The 26,204-nt window shown below is 37.3% G+C and overlaps 2 protein-coding genes across 3 annotated transcripts in view; one reads left to right on the forward strand and one right to left on the reverse strand.

Annotated features, from left to right (window-relative positions):
- The window catches only part of WDR12 (WD repeat domain 12), a 31,520-nt gene extending 29,511 nt beyond the window's left edge, over positions 1-2,009 (forward strand). Inside the window, exon 14 of one of the 2 annotated variants that reach the window (XM_015890535.3) lies at positions 434-2,009. The gene's annotated coding sequence lies outside the window, so the exon portion shown is untranslated. The remainder of the gene's footprint in view (positions 1-433) is intronic. The other variant, XM_025175714.2, reaches the window with a different exon arrangement.
- A 101-nt stretch (positions 2,010-2,110) lies between these two features.
- The window catches only part of FAM117B (family with sequence similarity 117 member B), a 38,447-nt gene continuing 14,353 nt past the window's right edge, over positions 2,111-26,204 (reverse strand). Inside the window, exons 2-8 of the mRNA XM_007422018.4 lie at positions 22,173-22,321; positions 16,500-16,592; positions 15,009-15,122; positions 11,685-11,828; positions 10,777-11,002; positions 9,036-9,156; positions 2,111-7,955 (exon numbers count right to left, since the gene is read on the reverse strand). Coding sequence (XP_007422080.2) covers positions 7,637-7,955; positions 9,036-9,156; positions 10,777-11,002; positions 11,685-11,828; positions 15,009-15,122; positions 16,500-16,592; positions 22,173-22,321 — 1,166 coding nt within the window. The 3' untranslated portion in view covers positions 2,111-7,636. The remainder of the gene's footprint in view (positions 7,956-9,035; positions 9,157-10,776; positions 11,003-11,684; positions 11,829-15,008; positions 15,123-16,499; positions 16,593-22,172; positions 22,322-26,204) is intronic.

The raw sequence follows: 26,204 nt of genomic DNA on the forward strand, positions 1-26,204 counted from the left end.
GCTACTAGATATTTAAGGTACCTGGAGAGTTCTTGAGTAACAGAAACAGGAAGGGTATTTTATTTCCCCTTTGACCCTGTGGTTATAACCTAGTTGAGGGGAGGAAACGAAAGCAGGGCAGAAAACCCCAATGCTGAAGACTGTAAGGGCTGCTATTCTGGTTGGATGGACCAGGTGAAAGAATAGCCTAGATCCTGTACTGCTTTAATGTGGCTTCTCTGTTTATTTTTTCCCCTTGACTGCTGCTGATGCTTTATGTTACTGTAGTTCCTATTGTTTTAATGTTTTGACTATGGTAACTGGATTTTACTAGAAAAGCAGGATATATTTTTCCTAAGCAAATATGCTCACGGCCAAAGCATAAAATCAAGGCAATTACTTACTTCTTTTGCTCCTCCATAACATCCAATAAATCAAACTTCTGTTCAAACAGGCTTTCTTTTTCTCCAGTATTCTGACCGAGGAAGCAGCAGAGAACATATTTGGCCACAACATTTCAACAGTCATAGAATCACTTCCAGCAACCAGAGAACATCCATTTCTGGACCCCATCCTACTGCATACAGCTCGTTAAGTAAACTTTAAGGTTCCTGGCGTGAAATGGAAGGCATACTCTGTTTCTAAAAACTGTTCCTTCACATTCAAAGAAATCTTGGATGCATTCCCAGTTTCTGGAAAATTCAACTGCAGCTGCTTCAGGTTCAGACAACACAATGAACCACAAAGCTTGATTAAAATGCAGTGTGGAATTGGGGTGGGTGGTGCGAGTAAAATGGTGGTACTTGCATGTTAATGAACTTAGCTCAACACATCTTGTAATGCAAAAGCCTCCCTTGAAGAAGCCAGGGCAGAATCAGTTATCAGTTATCAAGTATTTTAACAAATATGAGCACAACAGTCATCTTGAGTTTTAGTAGATCAGTTGATCAAGTAATGTTTTGCAATTTAATAAAGCCATTCCTGCCTTGGAGGATTTACGTAAGAGTGGTATTATACAAACAGTACAAGCTTTTTTATTCTGGAAAAGGTAGCAAACATTTTTTTGGTAAAATTGTCTTGGCATACTTTGATTACATTTCTCCCAGTATGATCAAAGTTCTCTCTTCCTCATTTGTTTGTTCATGTGCGCACATTTGTATTTACAGGACATAAATGTCCTTTTTCCCCCCCCCCCCAACCAATATACTTCAATTCTGAGATGTTGTTTTTTCTAGGGTCAGAAAAACTTTTTGGGTTGTTCCACGTTTGGAATTTTGAGTGAATCCAATTGTCCTCACAAAATGACTGCCATAGATAAGTCAAATAATCCACACACATGTACACATAGGTGTACATGGAAAACCAACAGTTGAGATTGTTGCTTTTAGTCTCTAGGTCCTAGGAGGATTTCTACCAACCCAGGTCTCATTTTTCTGGGCAAGTCAACACATATCCAATCCAAAGCATTGGGCTGCAGCCACTAACCATTTTTATTTTTTAAGAATGGATATAGGAATTATATGGCCTGAAGACATTCTCACAAAGATAATGCAAGGCAGGTACCTCAAAGAGGATTTTTCAATTTCCTTTTCTCTTTAAAGGGATTTTTTTTAAGATGAGGTAGAGAGTTTGATGGGCACAACAGTGTTAATTTGTGGCCTCTGGAATGAAACTGGGGGAAATACTCTTGTATGCATGAACGCTTAACCTCGACTTCATAATGTGAGTGGTATAGGGTTTTCTCTTGAAATTCTGGCTATTTGATTTGCTTCCCACCTATGGTGCCACCACCTCAGAACAAGTATTTACCAGTAAACATTGTTATCCTCTCACTACAGTATCTATCATGTTGTAAGCAAAATCCACTTAAAATATAAACCACCTATGCAGTTTTCGTCTTTCTGCTGCTGTGTAATCAATACCGTGTTGGAAATCTATAGCTTATTATACCTAGCTTATGCTTTCTAACAAACACTTCTAACAAGCGAAATTAGATTTCTGTGTTATGTTATAAGCCAAATAGGGAAAAGACAGAAGCAATACCTGACTTCAGTTGAAGTATTTATTGAAAGTGTACGAGTTCCATAAAGGTGAGGAAAACATTTTTTGTAAAAAAATTCAATAAAATTTCTTGTTGACATATCGTACATCGATCATTAAAATAAAAACAATAGAAAAACAAATGCCCAAACACACCAGTGTGCACTGAGAAGAAAACTTTAAAAAAAATCTTACATATTCAAACATCATTGGCCTTTGCAATTATAGCACACAGCTGTAACACCTTTATCCCTAGTACTGGCTCTAGCAAGAGAAGATGAATCTGGAAGGGAAATATGCCCCACGCCACTGGCAGTGAACTGCTGTGATAAGGTTACTTACACAATATCTAGACAGAATTAGAGCGGGAGGAAACTTCATAAACATTTTATTGGCATTTGAACACCTCTAACTAAATAAGACACTGATAGCTAAACAAAATGAGGAAACTGGAAATCATAAAAACATGCTCACCAGCTAACCCATCTTTGAAAGTTAGCTACCTTTTTATTATCTAATACTGAATATATATATATATATATATATATATATATATATATATATATATATATATTTTCTCATTCATTCCCCCAAGTAAATTTTACCTTTTCGACAAGAACATTGTTTGATGCTCCACATAAGAAGACTCTATTATCCACAACTGTATTTTAATACAGTTTTATGCTGAGGAGCATACTATAAACATTAGGATTTTCAAGCCTGCTGTCTAGTCAGTGGTGCAGCTACAGCCGCATGAACATCAATCACAAAACTTCTCCTCTAAAGGGCTCAGTTTTAGATCACCAACAGCTTACATCTGCAAACAACCATTTCATTTAATCAGAAATAATTTATGTTGTTTTTTTCTAGCAAAGAATTATGATAACTAGCACTGGTGCAAACTGAAGTAAAAAAAAAAAGCAGCGGCATCTTATGCTGTAGGCATTAAGCATATATGCAATTAGTTACTGTTCCTTTCTCTGCCCAAGGCCTTCGCAGGGCTGAACTTTGCAATATGTCCCATTCAAAGCAGTCACCTGACCTGGAGCAGCAGGCAAACCACCAAGGCAAAATCCGATGCTATCCTTGGACTTCTCACTATGAAGAACATTCTCCCTTTTCCCTAAACGCAGTCCAAAAGCATGAACAGAATATTTTTTGTTTTGTAACTTTATTTTTTTTTAAAAAAGAACAGCAAAAACTAACAAGAACTAATATTTAGAGAAACAATAAAGAGAAAGAAAATTGGAAAATAAAAAAATAGTAAAGGTCAAAAGTGCAGAGAAGGAAAAAAAAAGGGAAAAAAGAATGGACTTCTGACCCTCCTTGCAACAGATACAATAATATACATCAAACTTTTACTCTAAATTATAAACAGAATATTCTTGGGGTGTATGAAGTAGTATCAAGGGATGGAAACGGTTTATTCTGTTGGTGAGGGAAATAAATTACATACTACACTCCAGAGCAGGTCTATACATGAATTTTGATCTGGCAAGACTTATCCCTGTTGCTGTTATCTTTTATGACTGATGTGTAGAAAATAGTCAGAAAATATGTATTATTCAGAGACCCAGTTCTTAAATAATAAATTTCCTCTGTATATGCTGCACTGAACATGACTACAAATCAGTTGAAGTCATGGGATTTTTAGTATCTTCACATAACAATTACTTTACAATGCTGTAATTTTTATTTCCAAATATAGGAGCAACAACTATTGCTTCTTTTCTGAAAAACTTTAAGGATCCTTGCCATAAGATCACTTCTGTTCTTAACAGGATTCAATCTGCAGGTCAGCAGTCGACTTTCCAAGTAGGAGTGTAACAATGTCAAACAAGCCTTTATTTTTCTGTCCCTTTTTCCTGGATTTTTAACTCCAAAAACTTGCAATTTTTGTAGTATGTACTTTCAGCTGACCAAGTTAAACTTGCAAAGAGGCACAGCAATAAAGAAAGAAGTCTCTCATCTATCATGGGTTGTTCCATGAATCTTACTCATTTTGCCATCTGAACCCCATCCTCATCTTTGGGTAATCTATTTTGTTTTCCTTCAGTTTCCCAGTTTTTCTTCTCTCTCTCCAATGTTGCTGCTTCTCTGTATGTTGGGTGAATATGAAATGTGCTCCCCTATGACTGGAAGAAACAGTGGTGGAAGTAGGGCGTAAGGAGGAATACTGGTAGCTCTAGGACAAAACAGATCAAAAGGCAAGGAAACATGAAAAACACCCAGTTCCACTTTATTGTCTTTAGGAGTAAGAGGAATTCTCCTTTCTCAATATGTTTTTTAAAAAATAGCCCTCATGAACTATTAACCATTGATCATAAAATGCAAAGAAACCATCTTCTTTCTCAAACCTACTTCTGATTGGCTTCAGAAAATAGAACAAAATCCTGGAAACTGCTTCTCAACAATCTTCCAAATTCTTTAGCTCCATTTGGAAGACAGAGGAATACTTCAAGCTCTCCAGATGGGTTGGAAGTACAACTCATCAGACTGTGGAAAAGTATCCAAGATCTCTGCCTTGTTTTTACAATTTCCTTCTTGAACTTTATAATTTCTACCTCTCTCGAAATCATTAGCTTAATTGCTCAGATAACACAGAAGATTGACCTACAACACAGACAGCTAATATGAGGTTTGAAGAAACATAAAAAGTGTTCTAAAGGATAGTGAGCATTGTTTATTTCAGTCATTACTTGCTATGAGCTAACATCTTATGGCTGTAAATCAGTTGAGTTCTCTCACTGCATAAAAGTGGAAATGTTTTACTCAAGCCCTTGCAGGTTATGGTATACAAATCCTCAAATTATTACAATCACAGGGGCTAAATAAAGTCTGTTATCTTAATAAAAGTTGAAGTGTCTGTTTTTTAATGTGCATTTGAAGGCCAGCCTCAAATGTCTTGAGAGTCATTTACTGTTAACATTTGTTCTGGGATCAATGAGGGCAGTGAAAAAGCACGTCTAAAAGGTTTCAATATACATAACTTAAACACATCTTACACAGATTCATGAAAACAAAGTGTTGTAGGTTCAAAGACCCACTCTTTATTTAATATTCCTAATTGCAATTTGGCCCTTCAGTATTTCCACAAATCCTCCCCACAGTCTGGCAATTCTAAGCTGCTCCTTAACGTGAAACAAGACTGGATTTAAATAAAGTGCAGATATCCTTTGTGCACAAATATAATCCAGCTCTCCTGTTTCAGAAAGCCAGAGCAGTAAACATTTTAAGAATGCACATATGTGCCTTGCAGTAAAAGGGGTATCACATTGTTTGAGCAATGACTTTTTTTTTTTTGCAAGATACTATTCTCTCACACCACCTATATCTGCTTCAAACTGAAATGAAAATACAATTAAGTCAAGTAAGAAATACTTCGCTCTCCCAATATAAATGTTTCATACAGTCAATCTAAAATGCTAGGATGACCATCATGTTTAAGACTGTGGGATGGGGGTAAGACTATTTTGCTCTGCTAAAATATCTGAATACAAAATGAAATAGAAACAAAGATTAAAACAATACAGTATAGGAACAAAGTACAACAGCAATCAAATAATACTTTAAAAAGACTTCCAAAGGGTTAGTGTTGTCTGTCTAGCCCCCTTCAAGCATTTGCTTGGACCTGTGAAGAGAAAACAGACCTGCACAGATAGCATCACCTCCACTCTCTCAAGCCTCCGTATGTTCAGGAAAGAGGTCTGAAGAAGAGCTCTGCTCACATTCATGTACTACAAAGACAAATGCTGCTCCTCATCCACTTTGGGAGTGGACTACAGCAGAATGCAGAATCACATTAACATACTTGTGATCTTGCATGCAAGGCCGGCTACCTTTCAGAGCTCCTACTGGTATGTCAGGCTGGAGAGAAGTTGGTGGGGAGCTTTGTAAGTGCAGTTTTCTTTCTCCCCTCCACGCTCTTCATGCATTCAGGAAATGCCTGAACAGGGCTTCTGTTGCAGCAAATGCAATGAAGTGTTTTGGTACCTTAAAAACTAAGTTATATTATAGCATTAACATTTCTGCGTCAGAACCTATGTTGTCAAGTGGACAAGCCAGTCTCCTAACTGGGTAGGACAAATGCAAGTTTTTACTCAGTTGATTAATTTTAACATGAACCAAGAGGCCAAACAATGTAGGAATAATCATTAAAAACATTATGTTCCTAAGGCAGCCAAAAATAGAAGATCCACTTGAGGTGGATGTGGTCCATTTCCAATTAACAACTGTGCATCAAAACCATGCTGATGTTGCTATATCTGTTTATCTGCCAGTCTCGAATAGGTTACACTGCTATGATACTTTTGTTTACTTAAAGATACCAGACTATATTGCTTTCTAAATGTAACTTCTCTCTAACTATCCCCCAGCTGCTCTACCTCGTGCCATTTAATCAGTTTGGTAAATACACTTTTCTATCCATATTAGTTCAGACCCTTTCACAAGCAAATGTAACAACAGAAACTTCTTCCTATTTTCAATTCTTACATAAGTACAGTTCATTTTTTTTAAAAAGCACTAAAAATGAAATGGGCCACATCAATGAAAGCATAAAAAGATTCTTAGCTTAACACCCTAACAATATTGCTACTCCAAAAGGAGACATGTCCATTGAAATAAATTGCTTCAACAATATCATGCCTGACAAACTATTACCCTCCACAGACCCACAAAACAGTACTTTGACAAGCAAAAACCACCATGCATGCATGGCCCTTTTAAGATCATATGACTACAGGGTTTATATAGTATAGTGGCAAGACATGATAGAATCAGGTATATATGCCAAAGGCAATTCAAGATTTTGACAGTAACACAAGAAACTAAGTTGTCCCAAGAGGCACCGTTGTGACAGTTAGTTGGCGTTCTGGGGAAAGAGGATGGAAATATGTCCTGAAATACAACATTAGGAATAAATCATGACATGATTGGCTGAAGTGCACTAAAATGCTATTTTCAGACAAGAAATTCCATGCTTTCTCCCCCTCCCAACCCCATTCAGCATGTGACAATATTGCTTTTCTTCTTTGTCTGAATGATGTTACACTAATCTGGGAAAAGGAGCAAAATCAGCTGGTTTCATGACAGAATACTGAAAAGTGTCAATCCGTTGGTCCCCAGTGAAAAAGCTGTAGCAAGAAAAGTGCAATTATCCCGATGATCTGAAATTAAAAAAACCCACATTTGTAAATACTATTTTCATATGAATTAATGGTTTCCTTTTTTTTCTCCTGAAAACAGATATTCTGTTAAGAAAAGTTGGGATGTCTTTTTCATTGTTCAAACTCAAAGTCTACACGGAAACACAAAGTATCAAAAGAAATTGGTCCCTCCAGTTGTGAGGAATTATGGAGATCTCCCTTCTTTATTGAACCAAAGCTGGACGCCCAGAGTCTGAACTGGAGCGATCCCAAGACAAGCGCAGCAGGCTCTCTGCTGCCCCTTTTCCCTAGATCTCACAGGAGGCTGACATTCATGGCATGGTGTATAAGATACTACCTATGACCTGTTTATGGAATTGTCAGCTATTATGATACAAAGAGATGTGACCTGGAAGGTTTAATCACAGTTGTTTCCATAAAATTCTCCCCCCAGATTAGCTAGGCTGAGTTTATCCTTCAGTTTCTTCACTATGTCCTGACTGCTGGAGCATAGACATCTGTGATATTATTTTGCTTGTTCCACGAGAGAGCCGCTCTTGGTCTGTGTTTGCTGAAAGGGAGGCCACAGAAAGAGGTTGGAGCAGAGTGGGCGTCATACCAGTTGTGACGGTCAGATTATGAGTAGCACCTTTGAGCGTAAGATCTTGCGTGGGAAGAAGTGGCTTGAGAATGCTGACGAGGCAGAAAGCAGAGCCACTTTTAGGAATAAAGTTTACTTTATTCTTGTCAGGACAATAAAAGGCTGGAATTTCATGCAAGGGTTTTGGCCTACAAACAGAAAAACAACACCACAAGGTGTTAAAGGTTAGTGGTTAAAAATTAACAAAGTTAAAGGTTGCAAGGAATTACCCAACATTTCTGATATTCCAGTTGTGTAACATACAATATGAAATACTTTTCTTTTTTTTGTCCCAAGTATATGAGAGCTGTCCAGAATAGGGGAAAAGAATGTCTGCCATATAGTAGCAATTTATCTCCGAGTCTGATTATTTGTGAAGCAGTCAATACATTTTGACACACCTATTATACTATCTAATGACCAGCCTGTCTTTCCTCTCTAACTCCAAAGAAACAGAAACTGGCTACCCCTGGTTTATATCAAGGTCAGTGTTGGAGGCATCAGACATCTTATTCTTCTTAACTACCATCTTTTTATTGGGCCACAGCCTCCCATAGCAGCTGCACATGGAAAGCTCTGGAATTGGTACTTGAAACCCAAAGAGGTATGGTTCCTATGAATTGAGAACAAGAAATCTGAGAATTCCTTTTGGTATTTGGCCAGTTTGGTCAGACAGCACAAGGAACTATTGAGAACTGTATCAAGTAGAAAAAGTGCTTCACAACATTTACAGTGTTCAAGAACATGCATGAATGCATATTAGGTAATGAGATTTTACATCAGTGTTTCTCAGACTTGGCAACTTCCAGGTGTGTGGACTTCAAATCCTAGAATTCCACAGCCAACATGGCCATTGATGAGACTTCTGGGAGTTGACGTACATACACCTGGAAGTTGCCACGGCTGGGAAACTGCTTTAGGTTTTCATTAGGTCTCAAAAGAGGGAAAATGTTCAAAATGTATTTTTCTCAATACACTTCTGCAAAATACATATAAATAGCAGAGGGGGAAAGATCCCTGCTTTCTCAAAAGTGGGCTAGGAACTACTTTAAATAATTATATTGTAAACCAAAAAAAAAGACAGAGCTGAATGGACAGACTTGAGTCCTTGCTTTACCCAAAAACATAAGATACATTAAGCATAAAGCTATACTGTCAAACCAAAGTTTAGAAACCAGGCATAGTGAGCTATTATGATTCAAAAAATTATGAAGGGCATAACTACTTACAAGCTTTCCTCAAACACTTTCACTTTCTCACAGCCCTCAGGAGGTTCACGTTTGAACATATAGCTGTTGTTGGGTTTTGGTGATGTAGCATATTTGGGCAGAGGAGAATTACTTCCATTCTCTGTAGTGAGCAAAGGGCCAGTTACATATACTTATATATACCACAACATGCATGAGATCATTTATCTTTGCATCTCTCATACTCCTTGATTAGCAATGTTAAAAAGGCAAATGAAAGCCTGATCACCTAGTATAAAGCAGTCTCTTACTTTCCGTACGGTTTTGCTTTATAAGCAACCTGGTACTCTCCAGTTGTTTTGGATGACCACTTAAATAATTCTTGACCATTAACCAAGTTGGGACTGCTGAAAAGCACAGACAAGAGGCCTACTCTGTTCGACATATGTAGGCATCTTGCTCATTGACATGCTACAAATGAACTATTACCTCTGGCAGCATTTGATTCTACCAACCTAAACAAACATTTCCAGATGTCTGTTGGAAGACAAGGACTCATTTGCTTTCAAAAATGAGACTTAATTTACAAATTCTATGACCGCCTCCATCTCCCTCCCTCACCTCGAGTCTGCTGACATATATATATGCATGTCAAGTAAAACGAAACAGAACTGCAACTCCCTGCCTGAATTACAGGCAATCCCTGGGTTAAGAACATCTGACTTATAGACAGCTCGTACTCACAAACGGACTGCCTACTACTAAAAATGGTGGATGGCATTCTCCTTCCTTGAACTGACAAACCACTGAAGCCACACAATGATTTCATAAGCATCACAAAGTAGTCCGTGCATTTTTAAGATACAGGCTGTATACTTTGTGATGCTCATGAAAACACTGCATGGCTTCAGTTGTTCATGAAAACATTGCGCGGCTTCAGTGGCTCGTTGACCTGAGGAAGGAGAATGCCATCTGCCATTTTTAGTCAGATCACACTGCTGTTTTTCTCTTACTATTTACCATGCCTCCAAAGCGTAAATCCAATGCAAGTGCTGGTGATGCATCAAAGAAAAGGAAAACAATCATGATTGAAAATAAAGTAGAAATAATAAAGCAATCAGAATAACCTTTAATCATGAGCATTACTTTAAGATGTTTAAGATGTTGTAGTGTATTTGGAAGTGTTTCTTAAGTGTTTTATATGCATAGAAAGGTAAAATAAATACTATATACTAAGACAAACATTTGACCAACTGACGCTAAATAACCTGCTCCAACTTACATACAAATTCAACTTAAAGACAGACTTAGGAACAGATCTCATTCTTAACCCGGGGACTGCCTGTATATTAAAACCTACATAACTCCCTTAAATACAGAGAAAAAAATATGGAAATTAACTGGTGGGCAACAGAAGAATGATTATCCAAAAAAACCCAACTAAAATAATACAACTTTTCTCACTTACAATGATGGGGAAGAAACTATTCTTCCATCTCTCCCCACTGCCCAAATGTGAAGAGTAGTTCTACTATCCCACAAGAACTTTTGCTTAAAATTCTCACACAGCATAAGAAACTCTGAATTTTTTTTTTTTAAAGCAGTTTATGATATGCCTCAAAGATGAGCTTCTGCTTGGCAAGTGGTAAATAGTGCCAAAAGGCTCTGTGAACTCTGGCCTATAGCTCAAATACTTAGGAAACAAACGAGGTTTCTTAACTGAAGGGTTAGTCCTAAAGTTTACACTGTAACAGAAGCATTAGGAACACTTTTCAGGAAATACCTTTATCTCTGGGGTCCATAAGCAGGTCATCAGCAGAGCAGGGGCTCTCCTCACTGCCCTCATTGGAGATAGCAAGGAAGGAGCTTGGGGAAATAGACTGAGATCGGCTGCTGTTGTTACTGCCTTTCTCTGCCCCACCCGGAGTTTGTGTATCAATGCTGCGAGTGCTGCTGCTACGCTGCACCAAAGGAGGTGGAGCTCGATGCCCGTCTGGAATATCTTGTGGCTGTTGAATGAAAACATATTACATACATCTTACACACAGCAGGCTATTCATCTTGTCTGGGTAACAGGTGACTTTATTGCTTTGTCCGTAAAGCTCTTCAACTGAAGATCAGTTATTCTTCAGGTATCAAAATAAAAAGATGGAAACCAAACCAAACGTAAGAAGGTTCAGGGTCTCATAAAGTAATCTGCCACTGCAGCATCCCTTCAGAGCTTTAGAACTTCAGTTCCAGCCCATATGAAACCACTGTTCCTCTTTATGTTCCAGGAAAAAAAGGAAGGCTCAATGTAAATTTGTTAACTAGAAATGAGGATCTAATTCTGGTTTAAGGTTCTGGTTGCTATTGACATTAATACAGTCCCCAAGTTTAGACGAGAAGGACTATGATTTCAAAGAAACCCAGATTAAAGGTTAAAGCCAGCATGAAGCAGGGGTAGGGATAAGAGACTGGTATGCAGGCATAATGCTCACTCCTGGCTTTGTTTAAAGAGGCTGAATGTCTGTTAGTACTCATAATTCTAAATATTATTTTTTTCGCCAGACAGATCTTGACGTAACAGTTCCAAGATGACTGCTTCTCCTTCATATTCCATATACTCATGTATTCAGATGCATACTTATGTATGCTCATGATGGACACAACTCTCCTCCTCAATGTATGTTTGACTACAAATATACTCACAATAAGTTGTTCCTCTTTCTCTCCAGTCTCCTTTATGATTATTTCAATCTCCTGATTCAGCCCTTCTATGCTATTACGGAAACGGGATCCTGTTGACTTAGCTATTGGTATCACAGGAACCAGCATGCTCTTTGGGACCGGAGCCTGAAAACCCAACAAAGGTAAATGAAAATCATGGTTATATAATTTAAAAGAGAAAACCTAATTATCAGTAAGTCTATCACAGATTTTATTATAATGACAAAATGCATCTGGTTTATTTAGAGAACTTTAGATGACATGTGCTATTTTATTATTGCACATTTTTTGTATTTATGATCTTTGCTCCTTGAATTCTGTGTAATTCAAAAGTATCAATATTACATCCATTTGATCTACTGTATTTAAGCTACCATTCTGATTCAGATGCTAAGCAGGAGGGACCCAACAATGAGAACGTTAATTTTTTAAATCTGTGCTCAGTCGTTTTCCTGGATGTTTTTAATTTTTAAAAAAGAATCAGAACTAGAAATGTGAAGAGGAAGTAAAAATATCTCTCTTAGGTTAGCACCTCAAAAAGTGCTGAAACAGATAAATCACAAACTTAACTGTAAATTTAGTTTCGGAAGAATCCAACCCTGATGAAAATCCTCTGCTTCTCCCCAGCATTTTCACAGCATCTATGGTTTCAGTTTTTTGTTATGGAGATGCAAGATACACAATATCATAATAAAGCACATTATGAAGAATTAATGTGTAATTTAGCCTTGACTACAGAGGTTTGCTTGGGAATGTCAACCCAAATGTATGTATTTCTGTCAGGTGTATAAGTATCTACTAGAGGCTCAAAAGAAGTACAAATCTGAGTGAAGCAACCACTTGTCAAGACTTAAAACAGAATTGTTCTACTTCTTTTATTTAAATTGTTAATACACCACCTATCAAGCAATGACTCCCCAGACATTGTACAATTATTAACTTTTTTCCAAAACTATAAAATACAGTAACAGAAAGCATATTAAATACCACAATAAAATAATAATTGCTATAGGCAATTCAACCACACCATCTTGAGCTCAATACATTTTTTTCAGCATGCAGCGAAATCATAGCAACATCAATTCAAGCTTTAATTCTAGGACAAAATAATTCAACCTATGATGGTGATCACGTTTGGGAAAATCTAAATTAGCAATGTGCAAAGTATTAGGCTTCCAAAATGTTTTGAGCATGACATTTTGTCCAACTTTTCATTTTGAAATGCAGAATTACTGATTTAAGTTCAAATACTTCCAAAATGGTCAGAACAGCCTTTTCACATTAGAAACAGGGCATTTTGAGAAATTTGATAGAGAATCAGAGGGACTGTGGAATGTACTTAAAGAAGCTGTTAAGGATGAATGCGAAAAGACACTGCCAAAGATGAAGAAACAGAAGAAAGCAGACTGGATTCAGAACAAACCATGGAAATTGCCACAAAGAAAAGCCAAAGCCAAGAAAGACAAAAGTCCCAGGAAAGAATTTAACAGCATTCAAGGACCTGTTAGAAGTGACAAGAAGCAGTATTACAACAACGTCTGTAAAGACTTTGAAGATGGAAACAGACATAGAAAAAAAGGAACATCTTCCAAAAGATCTCTTGAATTCAGAAGGAGGTTCCAAGCTTGAATTGCTGTGCTAAAGGACGCCAATGGACAGATAATAACTGATTCAAAGAAAAATTTAAAAAGATGGAAGGAGTATACAGAAATAATGTACAATAGATATGTCAACATCCAAGATACCTAAGAAGATATTCCCTACTTACAAGAACTTGTAGTACTAGCACATTAAATTAGATCAGCACTCCAGTCCTTACCAAATCAGAAGGCTACAGGAACTGATGGAATACCCACAGAAATATGGCAAGCAACTAACAGTGAAGGTTCTAACTAAACTACGCCAGCAAATCTGGAGAACAACACAGGCCAACAAATTGGAAGAGGTCAATCTACATTCCAATGCCAAAAAAGGAGACTTTTTTGTGTATTGTGTGCAGACTATAGTACAATATCCTTAATTTCATATGCTAACAAAATAATGCTTAGGATCATCCAATGCAGATTTGAGCCCTACATGGAAAAGGAGATGTCAGTTGTTCAAGCTGGCTTTTGAAAAGGCCAAGGAACAAGAGACATTATTGCTGAAACATGCTGGATAATTGAGAAAGCCAAAGAATACCAAAAAGAAGTCAATATGTGCACTGATTATAGAAAGCCCTTTGATTGTGTTGATCATGTCAAGCTGTGGAAGGTGCTTAGAAAAATCAGAATCCCAGAACATCTCATTGTCCTCATGAGAAACCTATATACAAGTCAGGAAGTTACAGTTACAATGGTGAAACAGACTGATTCCGGATTGGCCAAGGAGTAAGACAAGGCTGTATAGTCCCTCCTTGTTTATTCAATCTATATGCTGGATATATATTAATGGAAACTGGATTGAAAGAAGATGAGTGTGGTTTTAAAAGTGGATGAAAAAACATCAGTAACCCATGCTATGCTTATGACACTACTCTGATAGCCAAAAATGCAAAAGATCTGCAAGCTCTGGTAATAAAAGTCATCAGTGAACAGTGAAAAAATGGGACTAAAATTAAATATAAAGAAGACCAAACTAATGTCGATAGGTGCAACAGCTAGCCTTAGAACTGACAACGCATATGTTAAATGCATTGTCAATTCTAAGGCTAGCTTCTGCCTTTTAGGATCAACCATCAACAGTAAAGGGCAAGCAGTCCAGAAATACAGTATGCTCAGATCAGCACTTGGTAAAGCAGCCATGAAAATCTTGGAAAAAATATAAAATTTAATTTGCATTACAGACAAGATGGTACCTTGGGGTAGTTCATATCACAGTTGCCAAAGATTTGGTTCCTCCAATGCTACTCACTGTGATACACCTTGTAGGTACGAATGGCACCACTGCAAAATAGCACTCCTTATTCCCAAATCACAGAGACAATTCAGCAGATATTGTAGTCAAATGGCAGCAAGAGCAACAGGAGTACATTTCCTCTGTTCCTTTCCTAGTACAGGTGCAACCAAGACTCCATTTTCTCTAAGTGTACCCAGAACTAGACTTCAATCACTCCCAAGTATCTAAAGGAAATATTTAGGAGAGGTTTTCTAACTATTTTCACATCGTTCAAATCAACTGAAGTGGAAACAATATTCACTAGTATGGCCTCTTCCTCCTGTAATGCTAGCAGTTTTCAGACATTCTTTTTTGCAACTCATTGCCTGAAATATATTGAACTTCTTTGGCGCCAACTTTTACAAATGTTACATTTAGATGTCATCTTACCTGGCACTGGTTAATAGCTGCATGATTACCATGAAATGGAGATTGTCTTTCTTTATCTCGATGGTGTCTGCTGCTATGTTTGCTTCTTTGCAGTTGCTGGCGTAACTTGGCAATCTGAAAGGACAAACTTTTTGTGTTTCTTTTTAAATTCATAACAAAAATGTTGAATATTTGAATCAAAACTCACTCTAAGGGCTTCTGCTAACATTATCACTATATCAGATGCTTAGATATAATAACACTTTTCACTGGTTCCCAATAAAGCAGAATTAAAAAAAAATTAAATTAAAAGAATAAGCAAAAGTCTGGAGTTTTGTTTTTGTTTTTAAAAAGTATTTTAAAAAACCAATGAAGAAGTCAGCTTCTCAAATGCAAGAAACACAATTCAGAAATAGGGGCTAGCTACAGAGAAGGAGGAATCCTAAACTGCTGCAAGATGATCACATGGCAAATGTAGTTGAATCTATTCAGATGGTATCCGGGAATGGTCTAGAATAAGGTAGGGCAGGGTACAGAACATAATGAAGAAGGTTTTAGGCAATCTAGACTGAAACCATATTAAGGCTTAAAATATCATCATCATCATCATCATCATCATCATCATCATCATCATCATCACCACCACCACCACCACCACCACCACCACCACCCTGTAACTCATTCAGAAACAAACTAAAAGTCAGTATAACACTCAGAGCACAGATATAATGGGGCCCCAAGTGTGTGAAGGGCCCCGTTTCCTTGTTGTGTTGATGCTGACGGTTTTTAAAGATCTCTTGGCTGCATTTATATTGTATTTAATATTTTGTACTGTTCTAAATGTTGGCTGTTTTTATTGTTAGCTGCCCAGAGTCACTGGTCTGAGATGGGCGGCTATATAAATTGAATGAATGAATGAATGAATAAATAATATGATCTCTTTGAATTCCTCCAATGACCTACCTGTCATTTCTGGATCAGACACAAAAACAATTCCCCAAAGAGGGTATTACATTAATGAAACCTGGAGAACACTAGCACAGGCACTGCCACCTCAGTCTGAGAAACCAGAGGAAGAGCTGGATTCAAAAGCATTCCTGAACTGTGTACATGGTGCTTCTGGAATATGCAGACCCATTCAGAACAGGACCTTTCAGTTTTGTGGAATTTCTCACTGACTTGAATCCAAACCATATTCCCTTGGCAGGGGCCTATTCTCTGTGAAGCTCTGTATTCAGATTTGCTGATTTGGGGGGATGATTTTTCCTAATTACCTCTTCCCTCATCAGTTCTTTGGAGCTGAAAGGCTGCAAGGAAAAGTAATCACTGAGCCCTGCTTTCAGTTTTTCCAACAGGATTCACTCTATTGGAGCAATTCCTTTTCCATGGAAGTTCAAATTTTATAATGCAGAAAGAGCATATTCCTCATTTTTCTGAATTGTGAAATGGTGGGCATGTGCAATTATTACGCTAAACCAGTATCAAGATGGTACAAACAGCATGTTTCTTCACCTCTTTGAGTTGGTCTGTGCTGCCCCAAGATGCCGAGCGCTTATGAGATCCCTTTTTCTTTTCCAAGTATTCTTCAGCCCAAGCACTCTCAGTCTTAAAAAAAAGAGAGATGCAAAAGATTTAAAATGCATGTAATCATACACTTACTATATGCAGGCTAGATTAAAATCAGCTTTCTAAAGTTATAGATCAGCTTTTATTCAGTTATGTCCTTCAATAGTCTTAGAAAGCCAGTTTGGTGTAGTGGTTAAGATACCAGGCTAGAAACCGGGAGACTTAGGCATGAAGTCAGATGGGTGACCTTGCACCAGTCCCTCTCTCTCAGCCTTAGGAGGAAGTAGGCAAGGGCAAACCACTTCTGAAATCTTGCCAGGAAAACTGCAGGGACTAGTCCAGGCAGTCACCAGGAGTCAACACTGACTTGAAAGCATGCACGCACGCAAACAAAAAAGGCATACAAAATCTAAAAATGTATCTATCTTTATAATACATATGCATACTCACAGGATAACTATTCATCTAATAGTCACATCATCCAGCCCATACTTTTGCTAATTAGCGTATTATGGAATACTTTGTCAAATGTTTTGTGGAAGATGTATTTCTCCATAGCCTTACTAAGTAAGTAACCAAAAACCAAGATAGAACATACGAAGTCTAATAAGACTTGTTCTTGACAAATGTATGTTGACTTCCAACAACCATTTGTTGTTGTTTTCAAGGTAGATATAAACTGATCTTCATGAACTACTCTAGAATCTTCCCCAGCATTGGTGTTAGACTGTCTGATCTATAGTTCTCTAAGTTCCCCGTGTTCTCTTTTTGTCCTCCTATTATCAAGACAGTAGATACCCTTCATTCTCCAAATTTTCTCAGATGTGTACAAAAATCCCAACACAAACAAAGACGATCAGCAAGTTTTTTCTATAACCTAGCTGGCTTACATTTCTGCCCAGGGACAGTCAATGAAGCTGTGAAGTGAAGTGAAGTGAAGTGAAGTGAAGTGAAGTGAAGTGAAGTGAAGTACACACACACATACCCTCTCACCCCTATGAGTGGTATGTATCTCCTTCAATGTTGGGTCCTCTACCAGAGGTCTGGGAGTTTGAGGGTTCTGTGCAGTATCTTAGCTGTTCCTAGCGCTGCATTCTTCTGGACAGAGAGCTCTGATGTTGTTCCTGGGATTTGTTGGAGCCACTTTCCCAGCTTAGGAGTCACAGCCCCAAGTAAAGCCCCACTTTGGCCTTTACTTTCCACATCCTCTCTAGTTCCCCCTTCAGGCCCTTGTACTTCTCCAGCTTCTCATACTCCTTCTTCCTGATGTTGCTGTCACTTGGCACTGCTACATTTATCACTAAGCCCTGTCTTCTGGTCCTTGTCTACTACCATGAAGTCTGATTGACTGGCCAGTAACTGCCTATCTGTCTGGATCTGGAAGTTCCACAGGATCTTATTCCTGCTATTCTCCACAACATTCTATGGAATATCCCATCTGGACTTGGGAGGGTCTAGCCCATACACTGCGTCACATCCTGTACACAATGCCAGCTACTTGGTTGTGCCGTTTAGTGTGTGCTGATCCTGCCTGCATCTTACACCCTGCCACTATGTGTTGGACTGTCTCTGAGGCCTCTCTGCATTGTCTGCACCTTGGGTCATGTCCAGTGTAGTAGATCCCTGCTTCTATGGATCTGGTGTCTAGTGACTGTTTGTATGCTGCTACAATGAGTACCTCAGTGCTGTCTTTTAGTCCAGCCCTTTCCAGCCACTGGTAGGATTTCCCAATGACAGCCACCTCAGCTATCTGTCGATAGTACATCCCATGCAGGGTCTTGCCTTACCATGGAACTTCCTCTGCTTCAACTTCCTCCCATGTCTGTTGCTGCCTCAGACATTCTCTCAGCAGCTCATCTTTGGGTGCCATCTTACCGATGTACTCCTGGATGCTCTGGGTTTCATCCAGGATAGTGGCTTTGAAACTCACCAGACCTCATCCGCCCTCTTTCCAGCTGAAGTACAGTCTCTGGATGTTGGACCTGGGATGGAAACCTCCATATATTTTGAGGAGCTTCTGGGTCTTCACATCGGCAGCCTCCATGTCCTCCTTTGGCCAGCTCATTATACCAGCAGGACATACATGTTGATGGCATGGATCTTGTTCTTCCCATTGAGCTGGCTCTTCAGGACCTGTCTTATCCTTTGGTGGTACTTGGATGCTGCTATCTTCCTTGCCTCCTCATCGTGGTTCCCATGTGACTGTGGGATACCAAGGTACTTGTAATTAGTCTGTATGCCTGCTCATAGTTCCACCTCATCAGTCTTAACTACCTTCCCTCTTTACTACCATCTGGCCACATTTCTCCAGTCCAAATGACATCCCAATGTGCTCACTGTAGATCTGTGTTAGGTGGATCAGCAAGTTGATGTCTCGTTCACTCTTAGTATACAGCTTGTTGTCATCCATGTAGAGGAGGTGGCTGATGGTAGTTCCACTCTTGAACTTGTATCTGTATCCAGTCCTTCTGATTATCTGGCTGAGGGGGTTCAAGCCTATGCAAAACAGCAGCGGGGACAATGCATCACCTTGGTATATGCTGCACTTGATGGCCACTTTTGCAAGCCATCTTGAGTTGTCTTCCATTGAGTTCTTGAGGAAGGTCCTTAGTGTCCTGTTGACTTTGTATAGTGCCAGGCATTCACAGATCCATGTGTGTGGCACTGAGTTGTATGCTTTCCTGTAGTCAATCAACGCTGTGCTCAGATTGATCTGCCTAGACCTTGAGTCTCGGGTGACTGCTCGATCTATGAGCAACTGGTGTTTTGGCCTCTGGTGTTGTTCCCAATGCCCTTCTGAGCTGTGCTCATGTACTGGCCTATATGGTCCTCTAGCTTGGCAGGACTTTCCATGTTGTGGGGAGGCAGGTTTTTGGCTAGTAGTTGGGAGATTGCTGTGGTCTGTTCTCAGGTCCTGCAGCCACTTTGCACTGGTGTTACATGTCTTCTCTTTCTCCTATATGTTCTTCCAGTACTGTTCAGTTTCTACTGTTGGTGGCTCTGCTGTTACTGTGTCGTTGCACTGCAGCTGGAAGTACACCTTGGATGGTTCTTTGGAGAGCAGGGCATTTATCTTCTTGGCCTCTGCTTCTCAAGTGTATCTCCTTAGCCTGGAAGCCAGTGCTGTGAGCCTTTGTTTAGCAGTCTCTAGGGCTTCAGATGGAGTCAGGCCCTTGTATTTTTTCAGTAGCTGAGTCTTATCCTTAATCTCCACACCCTTCTGTAGTTCCACCAGCTAACGTCTCTCTGAGGTTCAAGCGAACCTTGATATTATATTAATTTATTTATACACACACGCACCCACACACATACACTCAATTGTTCATTACCAAATTCATATTCCTCCTCATAAATGCATTCAGTAATTTAACTTATTAAAGCAAAGTTTATGAAAATCATCCATTGTATTAATACCCACAAATATTTAGGGAGATCTATGGAGTAGTACATAACTCAGCTGAATACAAATTGGTTTTATTTGTAGATGACATTCTTTTGTTCATTTCTGAACTTCACACTACTATTCCAGGGTTGATGCAAATGATAGATGCTTTTAGCAGGATACTCTGTTAACTGGCCCAAATCAGAATTGGTGCCAATAGTTGCAATTGGTTACCCATCCATTTAAGGAATATCAATTCTGTATTTGTACCGAATCCATTAAATATCTAGGTACGTGCATACCAAAAAATGTAACTCAGTAGCATAAAACATAGAGAGAGGTTTCTTCAGATATTGATAGATGGAAGTCATTAAACTTCACCCTTTGGGAAAGGGTAAATGCTCTCAAAATTAATATTATTCCCAGATTAATTCATATTCTGAGAGAAATTCCAGTTCATATATCTGGAAAATATTTTCAGAAAATAAATTCTTTGTTTAGAAAATTTCTATGGGGTTCTTCACTTCTGAGAATATCTTTACAGAAAAGGCAACTACCCATTAATGAGGGAGAATTCAGTTTTCTGAATCTGGAGCTACATATCATCATGCTTACCTATTGTCAACAACTGATATCAATTTTCCAATTTGGGCAACTTTGGAATATATATATGTATAGCACCCTCGGTTGGATAGACAGTATTAGGATCGAAATACACTAGAAGTCTAGTATCTAAAAATTGGGAAAAAAGATGGTGATATGGAAAAACTGGATGGAGGTGGGGATACTGACTTTGGACCAACTGATAGATGATGGATGGATTTTTAACATATGCTATGTTAAGAGATAAATATCATCTATCATATGTAACCCAATGGCAATATTGACAGCTACAACATTTGTTAACAAGACCGTTTAGACTAGCAGCATTTTCAGCTTCAGAGACACCCGAGATACTAGAACCGTTTGTTAAATCCTTTAAAACTAAAAAAAAAAAACCCAAACCACTATTAGTTTTTATAGATATTTGCTATCAATAAATCAATTTGATATGCAGATGTTTAGAAATGAGTGGAAAAAGAATTAGAGGTTCCTATATTGCCTAGACAATGGGACAGCATCTTAACTTCTATAGCAAGAGTGTCAATGGACTTCAAACTACGATTTACACAGTGAAAAGTAATATTTAGAATTTATTGGACTCCACTTTGTATAAAAAAGGATTAAGACAGCATTCTGTTGGAGATGTAATAAGGTTAATGCTTCTTTAAAACACATGTTTTTACAATGTCCTATACTTACTAAGTTTCCGGAGAAAGTAGTGGACTGTGTAAATATGACTGCGCAACAAAAGCTAAAATTTTCAGAGCATAATATTCTCTTGAATTTCATATCTATTACATGGAATTTGACAACTGGACAATGTAAATGGATTCTCCGTGCCCTTACTATGGCCAAAAGACTAATATTACAGCACTGGAAAGATAAATGCATGGCCCCATTTACTCAGTGGATTGAAAACCTGATTACACTTGCCACCTATGAGCTGATTGCCTATAGATGTAGACTTTGTATGGACAAGTATAATGAAATATGGAACTCATTTATATAAAATACAGTAGGTTAAAAAGGAATGGTAGTTATATAAGTGTATTAGAAATAAATATATATGCACTTGAATTATTACATTCATTACATTAGATTAAATATATATAGAATTGTAACTGTTAACTGTTATAATGATATATTATACTTTGTTTCTTTTTTATTTTTTTAAAAGCATTTTTATGTGTTGTTTTTCTTGAGAATGTAAGTATTTGCATCATAATTTTCTTTGTGTTTTGTTTTTTCTTTTTCTGTTACTATTCAATTAAAAAATTTTAAAAATGCCCACAAATATTCCCTATTTTGTTTATCAATATATTTTAATTAGCGCAGGTCTGTGGTTTTCTTCTCTAAAATAATATATAATTTTAATACTGGTACTTATGGTATGCATATTCATAACTGAATTTCCTTTTCATTTATATTCCTTTTCTTCTTTAATCACAAGTCTTTATATAATATTTGAACAGATTTTATAATTTGCATAATTAAATCAGAGAAGCATTTATTTAATAAAGTTGTCTTAAACTAAAAAAAAAAAAAATTTTTATCTATACAGCTTCAAGGAACAATGCCAATAGTCTTTTCTCCTATTTGGTAGTAATTTGCATAATATATGGAAGCTGTCTTACCTGTGTGGCTTTATCCCTCATACAAGGTGTGACTTGCCCATGATTATCACGAGGCCATTGCCCAGCAAGGTATGGAGCAGCAAGTATGTCTAGTGAAGGGGTACGACGAGAAATACTGGAAGGGCTTGATGATGGTGGCCGTGGTTTATCTACATAGAGACACACATATGGCTCCATCAGCAAATATAATACACATTACAGTCAGATTTCCTCCAACTCATTATATTTCTATATTACTTTGTTAAATAATGACTTTAACATATATTCACTCATATTTTTTCCTTACATTTTTCCAGGTATCTTATGCTTAAACAACATAGTCATAGGTTACTAAAATTTAGACTGTACACAAATGCATGAAGTGTACAATGTCTCCCTAATGTGGACAATAGGGAGTGCCTAGGTGCATCCAGAACTAGCATCAATCTTGCATCTTTGGGCGGCTGTCAGGGCCACAGCACCCTAGAAGAGCTCAATGCTAATGCTTGCAAATCCTTTATTTTTTCCTAGCTCAGTACTCCAAACACACTAGGAAAATAAAGCTGCTTTTCAATTTTCTGCATTAATCTAACATAAGACTTTAAGAGGCATTGTGAGAAATTAATTCACTGCCCAATGGCCACTCTCTATTAGGTAAGCTTTCTAAGGTTCCAAAGGCACTTTTCCTAAGGATTACTCAAACCTGGAGTTGCTCCTTGTTGACTTCATTTTTCTTTTTTAACATATATACTTGCATGCATTTTTATTTGAGTCCCAAGCCAAATGAGTAACAGTATGGCATTTCCAGAATGTAGACAAAATTTAGTAAGCTATAGGATACCAGGATACCGTAATTTAGAGAGCATAACTGGAGCAGCAGTCAGGAGGGGGGAAGCTATTTTATGGCAATGCAATTTAAAATTATTCTTATTAGAGTGAAGTAGCATTTCAATATATATTTTACACGTTTGCCTCCTAAGAAAAAGGGCAATGTTTCTTGTATTTACTGGTAGTATTACAGCATCACTGGGAAAGAGATTAAACATTACATCTGAACATTGTTATTTGTTCCCCAGCTAGGCTGCACTGTTCTTAAATAAAATTGCTTAATATTTTTGTATTTATCCATGCTGTGGGTTGTAGCCAATACATCCCATACAGTTCTTTACACTCATGGAGACTTTTGTGAATATTAACAAGTTTCACCAATCTCTGACAACTGTTCCCTTCTGCTAGCCACTCCCAAGAGTATCCTAAGCTTCTAAAAAAAACTGGCTAACTGTGAAAGTGGCTACAGGGTTAAGGAAGGTTTAGTAAAAATAATCCACTCACTTCCTTTTCACTGAATCTTCAGTTGCGTGTGGTATAATGTTTTACTTAAATGTAGACATAAATCTACAAAAGATCCATACTGCATCAACAAAGATTCAGGTTTTTTGTTTGTTTTGGGTTTTTTGAATTGCAAAAGCCATTTATTTATTTTATTTTATTTACTGGATTTATAAGGCTGCCCAACTCCAACAACGTTACTCTGAGCAGTATACCACATAACGTTAAAACCCACACAATATATAAATATGAAATACAAAAGATAAAATGGTGACCAAACACAATAATACAAACAACCAAAAAGGGATCTACTCAATTGGATCCAAAATGCTTGGGGTTTTAGTTATAAATAATTATAAAATATTTGGTTATTACAACAAACCTATGCAATCTGATATCTCCAGATGCTTGGACTTCTATCAGCATCAGCTAAAAAAGCTTCTATGAAATGATTGAGAGTCCAAAACATATAGAGTACATCACATTGCAAACCAAAAAGTTCTACTTATTGAAACAGTTAGAATGCATGCCGTATAGGAAGTGTCATTTTCAAAAGGAAAAAACTTGATTAAATAAATGGTCTAAAATAGCATTTTATTTAAACCACCCTGCTGCTGAAACTGTCTAAAAACAGAGTAAGTGGATTTTTAAATCTAAACTGTAGTAAGATTGTTTGCCAAACAGTATTTTTTGCCACCCAGAGTCACTGAGAGATGGGCAGCACATAAATTTAATAAATTATTATTTTGCAATATTACCTGAATACGAACCCAAAAAGATTAGAACAAGGCTTAACTTCATGATAACTTAAAATTACCAAGTAAATTATGGGATTCTTTTCCTTTGTAAGTAACAAACCATCAGTAATTTATTTATGTGTCTATTTATCTATAAACTGCTTCAGTCAAGGCAACTCTACCTGGTGTATAAAAGCAACAGCTACAGCCAGTACAATAATACATCTACTTTTCACTGATTGTTATTAACTATGGCACCACAAATCATTTACTCTCTTATAACAATAATGGACAACAGACCTGGGGAAATCATCAAAAGATATCCATCTGGGGAACATGGCCAGCATATAAATTTAATAATTAAATAAATAAATTTTTTAAAAAATCCTTTGCTGTACCAGCATCATTTATTAAGCCCATCTCAATCAACCATGTGCTCCTATTCTATGCCTCTACCTTAGCTCCACAATTTACCACATTTTCAAATAAGGACTACTTACAAACCAAATGGGCATCTTATTGTTTCTGAAAGTGACATGGTATTTTTCAAATGTTCTGGCATGCAAACATAGCACTTTTGAAATATAATCAGTCAATACAGTTAACTTCCAGTTACTACCTTCATGTTCTGATACAAATACTGTAGCTACAGTATTAGTAAATTACATATCTGTATTTCATATACTGTTTTCTATAGTAACACTGTATTTGATAAAAGGCTCTCAGACAATTTTCAGAAAACAAACTTTTAAAGGCTATGTAATGTAACTAAGAAACTATCTCAAATACAAACAGAAACCAGATTTTATAGGTATGTTTGTAGTACAGGTAGTCTTCAACTTATGACCACAATAGGGACCAGAAAATTTGTTAAGTGATGCAGCCATTAAGTGAGGCATCACGTGACCACACCCAATTTTATGAACTCTTTTGCTGTTAAGTGAATCACACAGTTCCCCATTGACTTTGCTTGTTGGAAGCAGGCTGGGAAGGTTGCAAATGGCAATCATGTGACCTTCGGATGCTGCAACTGTTGTAAATACATCCCAGTTGCCAAGCGCCCAAATTTTGATCAAGTGAGCACGGGGAGGCTGTGAAGGTCGTGTGAGGACTGGTCATAAGTCACTTTTTCAGCACCACTGTAACAGTTGCTAACAAATGGTCATTGTAACAGTTGTTAACAAATGGTCATAAATCGAGGACTACCTGTACACCTTTTTCTTTTTACAATTTCGAACAGATATCTAAACCACTTAATGAAAAACAGTTCAGCTTGTACCACACTCAGATATCCAAGCCTGAAGTATTGAATCATGCATGTAGTTCTGCAACTTTATTTACTAATACTCAATTATTTTCCTAATATACATAGGAAAAGTTATTAATACAATTTTAAAAGAAGTATTAATTTTGAATCAGTTCCCTGGTAAAGCATCAATTACAGCAACTTAAATATCAAACTGTTTTTGAATATACATATAAAAAGTCCACCATAACTCTGAAGAAAATTTGCTATCCACAGACCTGCATATACAGCAAGACAATATTTCCCCATTTTATCCAATTTCTTCTGAAAGTGAAATTCATATGGGGTTTGTAGACTTTATTATAGTAAACCCTTGCTTTAATAAACATATGTTTAAAAGACTTCAAATGTTATATGCTTCTGTATATGCATTAAATCCCATCTGCCATTTTACACATAAACAAAATACACAAGTGTAAAATTTCATTTGGATTCAACAGATGTTCAGCTTTAATAGAATTCCCATCCCCATATTGGTCCATTAAAGGGAACGTATATATAGAAGGCCAACACAGAAACATAAAAGCATAGCAGAAATCTATTGTGTGCTTTCATGCTAAGGACACAGAGCTTGTCACATAATACTTAGGACAACTGTAACTAAACTGATAATTTCTCATTATTTTATACCCTTGAAGCTTCTTTGTTCAATTTATTACATTATTACAGTTTATGACATAG

The sequence above is a fragment of the Python bivittatus genome, unplaced genomic scaffold, assembly GCF_059951505.1.
Source record: "Python bivittatus isolate LINGU-HERP-01145 unplaced genomic scaffold, Pbiv_v1 ctg000200_np1212, whole genome shotgun sequence".
Lineage (NCBI taxonomy): Eukaryota > Metazoa > Chordata > Lepidosauria > Squamata > Pythonidae > Python > Python bivittatus.